At 30.7% G+C, this 16,863-nt stretch overlaps 1 protein-coding gene across 1 annotated transcript; it reads left to right on the top strand.

Moving 5' to 3' along the window:
• Window positions 1–1,261: 1,261 nt before the first annotated feature.
• Window positions 1,262–6,971, top strand: LOC124846496 (sugar transport protein 5-like). The gene is made up of 4 exons (XM_088106918.1): window positions 1,262–1,610; window positions 3,055–3,374; window positions 5,617–6,246; window positions 6,335–6,971. The coding sequence occupies exons 1-4, from the start codon at window positions 1,472–1,474 to the stop codon at window positions 6,770–6,772; spliced, it is 1,527 nt and encodes a 508-aa protein (XP_087963044.1). The 5' UTR covers window positions 1,262–1,471; the 3' UTR covers window positions 6,773–6,971.
• The last annotated feature ends 9,892 nt before the right edge of the window (window positions 6,972–16,863 follow it).

Genomic DNA, 16,863 nt, shown 5'->3' on the forward strand with positions numbered 1-16,863 from the left:
GACAGTAACCGAACGTTCCAAGTTAATTTTGTCCACTAATATGTCTCGGTTGTCTAGGGACAGAGGCAATAGTACCGTTCGGCCTCGGTCTTTTACTTAACCGAGGTAATAGCCCCTGCGTAAACTAAACGCGAACGCATTTTCTCGCGTAATGTTCTTCCTCTTCCCTTTCGCGCCTCGAAAGAAGTTCTTCTCTCCAACCTAAGGTTCTTCTTCCTCTTGTTCTCTCCGTTCTAATTCGCGGCAAAGGAGGTTTGATTCTATTTCCAATCTCTTCTCTCTGCCATTTATCTTCTTCCCCCTTTCTCATTGGTTCTAGGTTGGTATTGCAGAGAGGGGAAAATACTCATGGCAGCGCAAAACTCGTGGGTTTGCGATTTAAGCTCGTGGTCCTTCTACAGATTTCTGGTTCTTGTGGTTTGCAGGTTTGATGGTGTCCCGGATGAAGATGTGGTGGTTGCAAGTTCTCGCGTTGAGTTCCGCGATTCTTACGGCGGCAACGTCCTGAAGTAAGCTTTGTAGTGTGACAGCGGTGGTGATGCTTCACGGTAGCGATGGCACGAGGTAGTGGCAATGGTGAGGTCGCACTTGGGTTCGCGAACCTGCTAGAAGAGGCGCTTTCGTGAGAAGCGAGAGTTCCATGGTTGATGCGTCAATGGAGGAGATGACGCAACTAGGGCTCTGCGAGATCGAGAACCGTTCAGCGAGGGCGAGCACCGTTCGGCGAGGACGAACATCGTTCGGCGAGGATGAGAACTATTCGGTTCAGTACAAACCGAAGCCTAAAGTCTAAAAAAAGAACACCTACTGCCTCGGTTACCTAAGAACTGAGGCATAATCCGACCGCTTTTGGCCTCGGTTGTCAACCGAGACAAGAAACCTACCCTTTTTTGCCTCGCGTGTATATGTCTCGGTTGCGAAACTGCTGCCTATAGACGAAAATAACTGTTGTCGTTTTCCCTTACTGCACTAGTGACACCATCTAATCACACATAAATAATTAAGATTATAAAGTTAGTTATGATAGAATCACTACAATATAAAAATCATATGCATTTTTTTAGATTTGTATAATTTAAATGTGATTAAATATATTTGGTTTTCATAAGAACCAATAATTTTTAGAGGAATCACTCTTTTTATTTATCTATCTACATACACACCCTGGTTCTAACTGTGCTGCACATTGTAAATATTTACTTTATGTAACTATAAATTTATGACAAATAAACATTTTGAATTAACGTTGGCGTTTATAATAGAGAAGATAATCAACACATATAGTGACAAAATTTAAATAGAAAAAAAAATGCAGTAGCGCTCTCTTCCACTTGTAGCAGACAAGACAACGTTCACACTTCCATACTCTTTGGCCTATAAATTAGTGGCCACGGCATTGGCCAGTACACAGAGGGCAAAGAAAGAACCAGAATTGAAAAAAGCTGAGAAAGAGATAAAGAGGTTCATCAACATGGCGGGTGGGGTGTTGCCTGTGGATTCATCACCAATTACCAATGGCTTCCCTTCCAAGATCACGCTCTCAATCGTCATCACCTGCATCGTTGCTGCATCCAGTGGACTCCTTTTTGGATATGACCTCGGAGTTTCAGGTTTTTTTCTTCTTACAACTTTCTCATCAGAAAATCAAATGATATGTGTTTGCTTTTACATAGTCTGCTTTAGATTCTCAATGATTTCAAACATATGGTTGAAAATCAAAACAATCTAAATAGGAGATGTGATGTTACTCTCTTAATTATTATTATCATCATAGAGTTTAAGAATAGTTATACTGGCTCAATATCTCTAAGAATTATTACTCCAACTTTGCTTTATTTTAGAAGTTTTCTTTATCATTTACTTGTTTTGTTATTTAATTAACACTTACGATACGGTAAATTCAAATTTAATTTTTGAATCAATAATAAATTTAAATGAAATTATCCCTCAATTCAAAGAGAATTAGCTATTCCAGTTATTTTTTGCTGGAGACTAATATCGCACAATTGCAGGGACGTAATTGACTCAAAAATATAGGAAGAAAAATTGCGTTTTCCAAACACGGAATATCAGTTTTTAAACAAAATAATCGAATTATGGCTTATTTATGACACATCAACTAGTTTCACCCTTTAATATTAATGTTAAAAAAATAATGATGTATTTTCCTACGATAATGTTTTTTAATTACTATTAATTTTTTGTAGAAAAACTAAAAATATTTAGCATCTTAGAACACAAATATAGTAATAATAGAAAAGATTAAAAGAAGGAATTTTAAAAATATTTAAATTTAATCTTAAAAAGTACGGGCCACAAAAAAGACTTTGAAAGGAGAAACTTCAATCATAGATAGAAAAAGCAGACGTCACTGGCCTCACAAATACGAAAAACCTTCTTTTGTGAATTGCACATGCTTTGAATCTTAAAGTATTTCAAGGTCCTTTAATTGTATACGTTGAAAAATAATAAAATCTTACATCATATGACAAGATACTAAGAAAATGTATAAGTTGAATTGTGGTGTCTAAAAATGTTTAGACTTTTATGGACAACGACATTTGTATACAGTTAACAATAACTTTACACACGTCACACTGGGCCCACGAGATGTTTTATTAGCATGGCATATCATCACTTCAATACTCTTATGTCTATGTATTTGGATGGGTTTTGACGAAATAATTTATTAGAAAGGGAAAATAAAGATATTATTATTATAACATCTAATAATTTTTTATACACAATATATATATATATATATATATATATATATATATATATATATTTTATATTATAAATGTAAAAGTTAACCTTTTTAATCACTAAAATATTTTATAACAGTTATAGGAAGTGAGGTTTGTATAAACGTTAAGAAATAGATTTTAAATTTAATTTGTAAAATAAAGTTTATATTCATTTCTATATTTTTAATTGATTTTATTTCTAATCAATATATTAAAATTTTAACATAAATTAATAATAAAATATTGATATAACATTTAATATCTAAGGTGGTTATTTCCTTGGAATAAAAATGTTAAAAAATTTCAGGAGGAGTGACAACAATGGTGCCGTTTCTGGAAAAATTCTTCCCAGACATATTAAGAAAGATTGGTGGCAGTGAAGTGAACATGTACTGTGTTTATGACAGTCAAGTTTTGACATTGTTCACCTCTTCTCTGTATCTTGCGGGGTTAGTATCGTCTCTGGTAGCTAGTCGAGTAACAACAGCAATAGGTCGAAGAAACACCATCTTATTAGGTGGTGTTGTGTTTCTTCTCGGTGGTTCCCTTAATGCAGGTGCAGAGAATATCGTTATGCTCATTCTGGGTCGTGTTTTACTTGGATTTGGAGTCGGTTTCACTAATCAAGTAAGTATTTAATTCTTACATTTTAAATTTCTTAAACTACTATACTACTAACTACATATTATTAATCATGGTAGAATATCCTTTTTTTAATATTTTTCATGCCTGTCAGTTTTTTATTATTATTATAAACAACAACGTTTAAATTTTTTATAATTTTTTTTTAAATCCTGTTAAGATTAAATTGTCCATATTTTTAATACTTAGTCCTTTACAATTTTTTTATGTCTTTTTAATCATTAAACTTACGTATTACAATATTTTTTCAAAATCTACATCAATGCTTTTTTTTTCCTTAGTTTTTACATTTTTAAAATTTTCTTACTTTTTTTTTGTTTATTGTTCTGGGTGTTACAACCATTTTATTTCTTAAACTATTTCATATTGTTTTCAATCATATTTTTCTCTTTTATATTTTGTTTCGACGATGAAAGATATTAAGAAAAACAAATTGAGTAAAAAGAAGTGGAAGAAAGGGGTTTTTGTACCTTTAAAGGTAAATTTGAACAACAAATTACGGATGTATGCAAAAAATTTTAAAATTACGGATCTAGACAAATAGTGGGGGGTGTAGATGACTTCAAATGAAGAAGTCGTGCCCCTGCACGACTTCAACCTGACACATGAATTAGAGGTGAAGTCGTGCACTTCTAAAACGATTTCAGGCTTTGGTAATTGATTATCAGGTGTTGTAATCGATTACAAAAGGCTGAACTTCTGTGTAATAGGCAAAATCTCTCTGGTAATTGATTACAAGCCTATGTTAATTTAAATAGTAACCATTTAAGTGGTAACAATTTAAATATAAACTCTATTAATTACTAATAATTAACAAACATAGTCCATAAAACTAAAAATACTTTGTTTTAACACTAAAACCTTCTGGTAATCGATTACCACCAGATAGATTTTACCTATTACACACGAGTTCAGCCTTTTGTGATCAAATACAAGGTCTGGTAATCGATTACAATGGCCTGATATCATTTTAGAGGTATACGACTTTACTTCTGACTCATGTGTAAGAGTGAAGTCGTGCAAGGGACACGACTTCTTCGTTTGAAGTCCTCTAGACCCCACAACTTCCCTAAATTCTTAATTTCGAAATTTTTTTTGACATTTTGTTCAAATTTATTTATATTAGTACACAAACCGGAAGAAAGGTGAATACATTGTAAATGTGTTGATATGAATTTATCTTGTTTCTATTTTATCTTATCTTTCCTTTTCGCCTCATTTCTTTTTTCTTGTGTGCATCTTTTTATTTACTTGTCTTTCTACTTACAATATATGTCACTTTCTTGTTTTTCTACCTTTATTTTCTTAATTCTTGCTGCATGCATGTTTATTAATTATATCATATAAGCAAGAACTCGTCACAGTACTTTTAACTTTGACTCAGGCCATTAATGTTCTATTTTATTCTAAGATAAAATATCCCACATATTGAGCCGGCACTATCATCCAAAGGACGTAACGCAACTGGATAATATAATTCTATAGCCACCAAAATAGTGAACGAAACCCAGGCTTGAATTCAACCATCTATCAATATCACACCATTATTTTTTTAGCGTCAAACACATGCACACAATTAAATTAGTACAGAATTAAAAAAATCAAAACTAGAAATATAAAAGTTAATATACCACCTCATTTGTTTAAATAAGCTACTAATCTGAACTAAAACTTATAGTGTGGTTGAACTAAGTTAACCTTAAGATATTAAATTCATGTTTTTAAGCAATGATTGTGTATGGCGTGGATTATTGTGAAAAATAATAAACATTAAGAAAATTTTATAGATGTACTTAACTCTACTTTATTTTTTTCAAATCAGATAAAGATAAGAAAAAACAGTTCGATTTAGTTTATCCTGTTCAAGTTCAATTGAGTTTGAATAAATGATTTGTACAGTTGAATTTAAATAAGCTACTAATCTGAACTAAAACTTATAGTGGTTGAACTGAGTTAACCTTAAGATAACTAAATAATTTTAAATTCATTTTTTTTATTGATGTACTTAACTCTATCTTTATTTTATTTTTTTCAAAACCAGTTTGAAGTAATTCAGAGAACTTATCAGTTCAAATCAGATAAAGCGAAGAAAAACAGTTCGATTTAAGTTCAATTGAGTTTGAATAAATGATTTGTACAGTTGAATTTAATTATAAAGAGTTGTTAGTTCATATTTTTGAACAACACTAGTATAACGTTGGGATGTTGCAATGATTGTGAAAAACAGGCAGCACCGTTGTACCTTTCAGAAATTGCTCCACCCAAATGGAGAGGAGCATTCAACACAGGCTTCCAATTCTTTTTAGGAGTTGGATCATTGGTCGCTGGCTGCATAAACTATGCAACTGCGAAGCACACATGGGGGTGGCGAGTTTCGCTTGGCATCGCTGTGGCGCCTGCAGCAGTTATGACAATCGGTGCCTTGCTTATAACTGACACTCCCAGTAGCTTGGTTGAACGTGGCAAAATAGAAGAAGCCAGAAGAGCCTTGCGGAAGGCCAGAGGATCCTCCTTTGATGTTGAACCTGAATTGGACGAACTCATTAAGTGGTCACAGATTGCAAAATCTGTAGACAAGGAGCCCTTCAAAACCATATTTGAGAGGAAACATCGACCCCATTTGGTCATGGCAATTGCTATTCCATTTTTTCAGCAAATGACAGGGATTAACGTTGTGGCATTCTATGCTCCTAACCTGTTTCAATCAGTGGGTTTGGGACATGATGCAGCTTTACTTTCTGCCATTATACTCGGAGCAGTCAACCTTGCCTCTCTCCTCGTCTCAACTGCTGTTGTTGATCGCTTTGGTCGAAGGTTCTTGTTCATATCTGGTGGCATTCTCATGCTTGTTTGTCAGGTGAGCAAAATTAAGTAATTTCCTTATGTTATATATCTGTCCAATGTCTCCCTATATTATTAATAGTAACAATTTTTGTGGCATGAAGATTGCGGTGTCAGTTATGCTGGCAGTGGTAACTGGTGTTCATGGTACAAAGGACATATCAAAAGGCAACGCAATTGGAGTGTTGGTGCTGCTTTGTTTCTACACTGCTGGTTTTGGGTGGTCATGGGGACCTCTCACGTGGCTAATTCCGAGTGAGATTTTCCCGTTAAAAATCAGAACCACTGGACAAAGCATAGCTGTGGCGGTGCAGTTTATTACCATATTTATATTGTCCCAGACATTCTTGACAATGCTGTGCCACTTTAAGTTCGCTTCCTTCGTGTTTTATGCGGGTTGGATTATAGTTATGACAATCTTTGTTATACTTTTCGTGCCAGAAACAAAGGGAATTCCTTTGGAATCGATGTACACCATATGGGGAAAACACTGGTTCTGGCGCCGATTTGTAAAGGAAGTTACTCAACAAAATCTTCCATGAGCTAAATTTCACTTCAGGACTGTTGTTCATAATAAACAGTTAAAAATTAAAAATTGTGGACATTGCCTTCCTAAGACACAATGTTTTCTGTATATGTAGAAAATGTCTATTAGGATCATATAAGTAATTGACTAGTTATAACTATTTGTATGTCACTGATCCAGTCAGACAAGTTATCTATTTTTCTTTACTGCTTCAACTACTTTAAATTGTGTTTACTTGACTAAAGATTTTGTAGTATTTTTATGAGCATGGTTTATGTCATAACTATAAAAGTTATGATGCATTACTTTACCGTATATATTTGATCCTAAACCGCGGGAATAGTTTCTTATGATCCAAATCGTTAGAAGTGCTCGTTTTGCTTCTTTTTTTTTTTTTATCAACGGCTGATACACATATTTTAAGAATAAAATGATTATAAAAAAAATAAAATTTTAAATTTTTTAAAAAATATATTAAAAAATGTAAAATTAATGTAAACAATTTATTTGTGTTAAAATATATTTTTTTTACATATCTTATAAATTAATTGATAACAAATGATACCACAGGTTGGTTGGGTGTAAAACCGTGGTTTTCTTAATACACAATCAGTGATTAGAAGTAATTAAAGGATAAATTAAATTTCTATTTCTATGAAATTTTTATTTGGTTTTTGTTTGTGTGATTTTTGCATACATTTAAGAAGAATTATGTTAAAACCCAAATGTATTGGAGTCTACTAGTACAAGACTATAATAGTAGTACGAAAGTAAGCAATATTAAAGTGAAAAAATTACTATGATTAATCAACATTAAATTCAATTAAGTCTAGTAAGAAATCCTCAACAGTTGATTTTAATAATTTTATTTTTGTATAGAAAGATGATTATAATCACTTTTTAAATTTGACAGACTCAAAAGAAACCAAATCCAAATCTAGAAGATAAAAAAGAATCATTTTTTTCGTGCAATTGACATTGATGTTTGTAAATCAAAGTCTACGTTACATTACACCTCACTTTATAATTTCTGTCTTTATCTTGAAAGGTGAAACTAACAGAAACACTTAATAATTGTTGCGTTTAACTTAACTTGTCTGTTAAAATACATTTCATTTAATAATAATAATATGAACGAATTTTATAATATTCTGCTTATATTAATTTGCTTCAGATAACTATCATAATCCTGTGGCTTTTATAATTATTTTAAAGTATATTTTTGAATAATATAAATTATAACTTTTAGCAATTATATATAATATATATATATATATATATATATATATATATATATATATCAGCTCAGTTATATTTATAGTTCCGGTGACTTTTTTGTCTGTGTATATTTCATTAATTCGAATTTCCTTCAAATGAGGCTGACGTGGCGTAGTGGCTCTTATTTTAAATTAATTGAGCGGAAATGTGGGATCTTATGGTGTTTTGTTGTTTTTGGAAGTGTGGTGTGGTGTCAACTGTCAACTAACCCACATGATGTTTTAATATTGTCTCTCTTACCTCACTATTTCCATTTAGTCATTGCCTGTCATGTTCTTGTTCAGGTGTTTTAGCTTTATTTGAGATTAGTTGACTTAGATATTCAATAATTCACGTGGGTTAGTTACGGTGTATATTATGTTCTTATCTATTTCAGTCAAACGTATGTTTTTTTTAAGATGAAGAAGAAAATAAACAGAAAGAAATTTTTTGTGTTTATATTAGACATTCTTTCGTTTTAACCAGTAGCAAGATCAATTTGATTAATTGATTAGGAGTAAGAGTTATTTAACCCACCTTTGAGGCTTCAATATTTTTCTTTGGGTTAAATATATTTTCAGTCCCTAAATTATTGGCCGTTTCTGATTTTCGTCCCTGTATTTCAAAGTAAGGTACAATTTGATTCTCATTCTTTTCGAAACGTTCGTTTTAGTCCTCGAAAACTAAACACTGTTTAAAAATTTGGTCCTCATTTAGCAACAAATGAGGACTAAAACCAAAATTCCGAAGACTAAAACGAACGTTTCGAAAAGAATGAGGACCAAATTGTACCTTACTTTGAAAGAGGGACGAAAACCAGAAACGACCAATAGTTTAGGGACTAAAAACATATTTAACCCTTTTTCTTTTAAGAGTAATTTAGTTTTAAATTCAAAATCTTGTTTAAATAAAAGACTATTTTTTTTTTCATTGTCTTTTTCTTTTATAACTCCATATTTTGAATATTTTTGTCATCTCGCCACAGCTCAATTATAACAAAATGTTCATGGACAAAAAATTATAGAAAAGTGCAATTAAGTAATTATTGAATTGCCTTTTTTCTTTCATGAATTTGAGATTGAATGTCTATATAACTCAATAAGTAATTTTGAGTTTAAATTATAACATTTATTGCTGATAAAAAGTATATAGTATAAATGTATTACACAGTATCTCTAGATCATACAGTATAAATAGCATTCGTTCTTGGTCGAATATATGTAAATTATTAAGATGATATTGCATTTGATTTATTTCTTTTCGACTAATATAATATTATACAATATGCTTAATTATCATGTCACATGATTTAGAAGCAAAAAAGTATGTAATTTTTGTTAATTATTTTCTAAATAATTTAATATCTTTAAGATATATTTTATTATTATGGAGATTTAAAAATATTTAAAAAAATATTTATTATATTAAAAAATATTATAAAATATTACTTTTTGATATTTATAAACACAGTTAAATAAAGTAATTATTTAAAATATCAAATAAAATATATAAAAATATATTTTCCTAAATTTATTTTTTATCGTAAACATGTTTCAATTATCAAAGTTTTTTAGAGAAGATAGAAAAAGTCGTAAGATTTATTTTTTCTTACCCATTTCTTTCTTTCTTAATCAAATTTATTCACTTTTTCATGTTTTTCTTAAGTTGACTTTGTGTGATTTAATTATTTATTATTTTTAGATTTATATTTAAAGTGTCATGAAATTTTAATCAATTTATTTTTATACTTCTTCTATGAGTTCAAACACACCTTAAAATATCAAAAAACATTTATTCAACAAAAGAAATTATTTTTAACATTTTTTTATTTAATACTTAATAAATTCAATTATAACATATTCTAATTAAAATATTTATTTTAAATACAAAAATAAATTAAAAATCTAATATTAAAAAATAAATGAAGACATAAATATACACACGCATATATTTTATGCAAATTGCTATATCATGATACCGTTTTTGTCCACTTTTTATTTGATCTAGGTTTTTTCATAGTCCATATTTAGACTCTAATATATTCTTTAAAATATCTCTCTTTCTATAATTAATCTTTATTTCCACTTTGTTAAAATATAATTTATACTTATTGATTCTACTTTTCTGTTTTATTTGAATTTATACATGTGGTATTATTTTTTCTTCCTTGAAGAAGACTAAATATAATTTTATTGATTCTACTTCTAAAAGTAGAGATGGAATTCCTATTTATTAATTGTAATTATTCACATGTGTGCATTTTATATTCCTTATCAATTGTTATTATTATTATTATTGACCCTCATCTCTAGAAGTAGACATTGCTACTTTAAATAATCACATGCATGTAGGACCCGTGTTGCAATGTTATCAATTATATGATTATGTGATTATGTGATGACTCTTTACCAATTATATATTAATGAGATTTTTGGCATTGTGAATATATATGATATTTGCGAAAAAGAAATTAAGATGTTGACTTTGTTGTTAATTTAACTTCCGTGTCTTAAAATTTGATCAATAATACAATAAAATAAGAACAACTTTTATATATTTTAAATTAAAGTTATTAAAAATTTTCTTTTCCACGTGTAACATTTTTATTTCCATCTTAATTTTACTATAATATTTAAAAGTTTGATTCTTATTTTTCATATTTTCCTTTTTTTTCCTTAATCTAATATTAAATTTGGTAACCCCTGTAACTAAACTTGTTAGCAACCTTGTTTCCTTTCTATTTATGTAGTTTAACTTTTTTGTAAATAATTTATATATGAAATTATTATTATTTATATTAAAATAAATATATTTAATATAAAAATATTTGGAGTGCTCTAACTCATTTACAACCTTATTCGTAGAAGATAACTTGCAGAAAAAGAGAGAAATAAAAAACTAAAGAATCCCTTCTAATATTTCCAATAAAATTTCTGCAAAAAAATTTATCCCATCACAACAACTAGTTATACTTTTGTTACACGAAGCAATTATTTATATCTAATGTTCTGTTCTTTATTTGATTATGCCCATATGTACTATATGAAGTATATCGATAGTAATTGGTTGTCATTAAACAGATACTAATAGGTTAGTTTGTCTTACACTCTACACATATACGACATTAATGATTAATTATTGAGTTTGATTACTTAAAATTTGCACTAATGCTTAGTCAATGGACGTGGGTGTCACAAGCCTTTAGACAACTGATGTCCAGGTACAAGGCTCATTTTCTATCTTAATAAAATATAGACTTTTTTATTAAACATATCTGACTTGAGCGTCAGACTGTCTTCTACAGGTCAACAAGCCGTTGGAGTGGATCGCGTTCTCGCGGAGGATTAAAGATCAAAAGAAAAGAGAGTAGAGCAAAGAAGGACGACCAACCCTCGGATCAATTCAACCGAAACATTTTAGCGTCCACCGTGGGGCCGAGCAGCATCCCCATGATTCCATGAGGAACCAGACGTTTGCTCGGTCTCGACATCGCTACTTCGAATCAATACCAAGTTTTGCAACAAGATTAAAAAATTCTGTAATAATTCCTAAAGGCATGTCTTTTGTTTTAAGAACTTTCAGGAACTTTCAGCCCTACATCCAACCTTGACAGGTTCCAGTTTTCATTATAATTTACAAATTATAATATAGTTGTTTAACTTATATTTTTGTGAGTAAAAATATCCTGCACATGAAGGTACAGAGTTGCGTTCAACCTAGTCCGGTTCTACCAACTCTTAATTATAAATTATAAAATATCATGCACAGAATGGTTCAGAGTTGCGTTCAACCTGGTCAGGTTCTACCAACTCTTAAAAATTATAAATTATAAAATATTATGCACATTATGGTTAAAAGCTGTGTTACCCACTCTTAATTTTAAATTATAAAATATTATGCACAGGATGGTTCAAAGCTACCTTCAACCTTGTCAAGTTCTACCAACTCTTAATTTTATATTATAAATATTATGCACTTTAGAGCTTTCAACCTTGTCAAGTTCTACCAACTCTTAATTTTATATTATAAATATTATGCACTTTAGAGCTGCATTCAACTTTGTCAGGTTCTAACGACTCTTAGACCTTGTTCACTTGAGTGGATTTGAGGGAGAGTAATTGAGGGGATTTGAGAGGATTTGAAAATAAATTTTTTTGTTGATTATTTGAGCGAATTTGGAGGTAAATGAGATTGGATTTGAAAGTAAATTTTTTTAATCTGTCACGTCAATAAAATCCTACACTGATTCTCACAAACTTTACTTCCAACTTCATTCTCACTTACCTCCAAATTGACTCAAATAAACAACAAAAAAATTTATTTTCAAATCCTCGCAAATCTCCTCAATTACTCTCCCTCAAATCCACTCAAGTGAACAAGGCCTTAACTTTTAAAATATTATGCACTTCAAAGATGCGTTCAACCTTGGTTCTACCGACTCTTAATTTTAAATTATAAAATATTATGCATTGGATGGTTGAGAGAGATGTGTTCAACCTGGTCAGGTTCTACCAACACTTAATTTTAAATTATAAATTATAAAATATTATGCATAAGATGGTTCAGAGTTGCGTTCAACCTTGTCAGGTTTTACCGACTCTTAATTTTAAATTATAAAATATTATGCGCCAGGATGGTTCAAGTTGTACCCACACTCTTAATTTTAAATTATAAAATATTATGCACAGATGGTTCAGAGTTGTGTTCAACCTTGTCAGGTTCTACGGACTCTTAATTTTAAATTATAAAAATTATAAAAATTATAAAATATTATGCACATGATGGTTCAAAACTGCGTTCAACCTTGTCAGGTTCTACCTACTCATAATTTTAAATTATAAAATATTATGCGTCAGGATGGTTCAGGTTCTACCGACTCTTAATTTTAAATTATAAAATACTATGCACAGTATGGTTCAGAGCTGCGTTCAACCTAGGTTCTAAAGAATCTTAATTTTAAATTATAAAATAATATGCACAGGTTCAGAGTTGCGTTCAACCTTGTCAGGTTCTACCATCTCTTAATTTTAAATTATAAAATATTATGCACAGTATGGTTCAGCTGTGTTCAACCTTGTCAGGTTCTAACGACTCTTAATTTTAAATTATAAAAATTATTAAAATATTATGCATTCAGAGCTGCATTCAACCTTATCACGTTGTACCTACTCTTAATTTTAAATTATAAAATATTACACAGATGGTTTAGAGTTGCGTTCAACCTTGTCAAGTTCTATCGACTCTTAATTTTAAATTATAAAATCCTATGCACAGTATGGTTCAGAGCTGCGTGCAACCTTCTCAGGTTCTAACGACTCTTAATTTTAAATTATAAAATAATATGCACAGGTTCAGAGCTGCGTTGAACCTTGTCAGGTTCTACCAACTCTTAATTTTAAATTATAAAATATTATGCACAAGATGGTTCAGAGATGTTTCAACCTTGTCAGGTTCTAACTACTCTTAATTTTAAATTATAAAATATTATGCACAGTATGGTTCAGAGCTGCGTTCAACCTTGTCAAGTTCTACCAACTCTTAATTTTAAATTATAAAATATTATGCGTCAGGATGGTTCAGGTTCTACCGACTCTTAATTTTAAATTATAAAATATTATGCACAAATGGTTCAGAGCTGCGTTCAACCTTGTCAGGTTCTACCGACTCTTAATTTTAAATTATAAAATACTATGCACATAGTATGGTTCAGAGCTACGTTCAACCTTCTTAGGTTCTACCGACTCTTAATTTTAAATTATAAAATATTATGCACAGGATGATTCAGAGCTGCGTTCAACCTTGTCAAGTTCTACCAACTCTTAATTTTAAATTATAAAATATTATGCAGAGGATGGTTCTGAGTTATGTTCAAAATAATTTAAAATATTTTGCACATGGTTAAGAGTTGCGTTCAACCTTGTCAGGTTCTACAAACTGTTAACTTTAAATTATAAAATATTATGCACAGATGGTTTAGAGCTGCGTTCAACCTTGTTAGGTTCTACCGACTCTTAATTTTAAATTTTAAAATATTATGCACAAGATGGTTCAGAGCTACGTTCAACCTTGTGAGGTTCTAACGACTCTTAATTTTAAATTATAAAATATTATGTGCAGGAAGGTTCAGACCTCAACTTGGTCAGGTTATAATGGCCGCACTCGGGGGAAGTCAGAAAAATGGCTTCAGAAATACCCGCTCAATGCAGGAAGTCAGAAAAATGACTTCTGTCTCAAGCCGCTCGGGAAATCAGAAAAATGGCTTCAGAAATTCCCGCTCAACGCAGGAAGTGAGAAAAATTACTCCTGCCTCAGGACCGCTCGGGGGAAGTCAGAAAAATGGTTTCAGAAATCCCCTTTCAACTTAGGAATTCAGAAAAATGACTCCTGCCTCAGGACCGCTTGGGGGAAGTCAGAAAAATGGCTTCAAAAATACCCGCTCAACGCAGGAAGTAAGAAAAATGACTCATGCTTCAAACCGCTTGGAGGAGGTCAGAAAAATGGCTTCAGAAATCCCCACTTAACGCATGAAGTCAAAAAAATGACTCCTGCCTAAAGCCGCTTGGGGAGAAGTCAGAAAAATGGCTTCAGAAATCCCCGCTCAACGCAGGAAGTCAGACAAATGACTCCTGCCTCAAGCCGCGCGGGGGAATTCTGAAAAATGGCTTCAGAAATCTCCGCTCAACGCAAGAAGTTCAAAAAAGAACCCTTATCAGTCAACTACTCAACAGTTTCAGTTTTATCAGGTTCCAATGTCTTTTCATTATAAAAATAAATATTGAAGCATTTACTTTATTTAAAAGCATATTTTTTTGGAGTGAAAATCTCTTGCAGAGGAAAAAGTTTCAAAGAGGACTCTTAACATTTTCTATTCAGTCTAAGGAACAAATCCAAAGAGAACTCCTAGAGTTCGCTGCTCGGTACATAGAGCAATGAAGACTTAAAGCATCGAAGATAGACTCTCTAAACACAACGTGAGCGACCTCTTTTAAAGCTCATAATAATCCCTACGCACCTCTTTTAATAAAGAGTTTGCTTGGACTTGGGGGGCTTATGTATTATATGAAGTATATCGATCGGAATTGATTGTCGTTAAGCAGGTACTAATAGGTCAGTTTGCCTTGCGCTCTACAAATATACGACATTCATGATTAATTATTGGGTTTGATTACCTAAAATATATTGCACTAATGGTTAATCAATGGACGTGGGTGTCACAAGCCTTATAACTAGACAATTGATGTTCAGGTACAAGGCTCCTTTTCTATCTTAATAAAATATAGACTTTTTTATGAAACATATCTGACTTGAGCGTCGGAGTGTCTTCTGTAGGCCAACAAGTCATTGAAGTGGATCGCGTTCTCGGAAAGGATTGAAGATCAAAAAAGAGCAGAACAAAGAAGGATGGCCGACCCTCGGACCAATTCTACCGAAACACCATCCATAAATTAAAAGGTTGAAAAGGTAAAAGTTCGGCTACAATAATTTATGTTTGATACAGGAGATTGAAGCATATAATTATTTTTCCCACGTAATTTTCACATAAACACCGAACGTGATGATCTTTTATATATATATATATATATATATATATATATATATATATATATATATATATATATATATATATATATATATATATATATATATATATATATATATAAACTATTAAATGCTCGTATGAAAAATTATCTGGATACACAAATTGTAACCATCAACCTAATGTCTCAACATCATGGTGTTTTGTTTTGTATGACGTTATTATTATCATTTTTTTTGGATTCTTAGTTGAGTTTTTTCATTGTTGTTGGATTTTTTTGATGCTCTATTGAAGACCATAAAGTCTAGGATGAAAAGAACTGGGACTATGTTTAATTTGAATATACATTTGTATGGATGACTTTTTGAATAGATGCTTTTGGGATTGTTATAAAATAATATAATTTTTAGTCTTCAATGGGATTGTTGTCAATATCAATTATTTTTGTAGCACCATTAAGAGAGGAGAAGTTATATTGCATTCTTTAATTTTTTTCCTTTTTATGTATGGACAAGATAACCTAATTATCCTTATTTAATATATTTATTTTTTGCTGATAAAAACAACTAAATAAATTGATTATGAAAAAAATGGAGATATATTGTAATGTTGCATGCGCAAATGTGGCACACTATTACTTATTTCTTTTCTAAATTTTGTGTCCATCGTATGAATTTTAATGAAAATTGATTTTCTTGAGTTCATCTAATCTAATTATGGTATGAGTTCTTCCTTTTCTTTACTTACTAGTTCTAACAAATTCTTTCTTTTAGAGCCTTATTATGTAAATTCATTATCATTTGTGATGAGAATTAAATTTCTTACAACCTAAATACACATTTTTTTACTTTAGGCCACACTGAACCAATGCACATGTATAAGATTGATGCCTAAGCACAAAAAAGATTATGATTACATAGGTGTGGCTCAAAAACTATTAAATGTCACATTTTATATTTAAACAATATTTTTTTTAAAAGTTGTCCTTAAAAAATGTGGACTAAACAATAAAAGTGTGGTCTTTTTTTTTTTCGTGTTATTTCCTTCTCATATGAATATTCTTCACACCTATATATTAGTCAATATTTATCTGACAACAACGCAAAAGTTGTTACGGAATAAGTCATGATTTTTTATTATTAGTTATATACTGAGTTTTATTTTCCTTTAACCTATGATGCATAGAAAAAATGTTGTTTGTTTGTTTTAGGTAATGCGTTAGAAAATGTAGATAATCATCGACAAGTGTGGTTAAAATGTGGATATTCTTGATCACATTTTAAACATTATAAATACTTTAACTTTAAATATTT

Source organism: Vigna umbellata, chromosome 2, assembly GCF_029865625.1.
Source record: "Vigna umbellata cultivar VRB3 chromosome 2, Vumbellata_1.0, whole genome shotgun sequence".
Taxonomy (NCBI): domain Eukaryota; kingdom Viridiplantae; phylum Streptophyta; class Magnoliopsida; order Fabales; family Fabaceae; genus Vigna; species Vigna umbellata.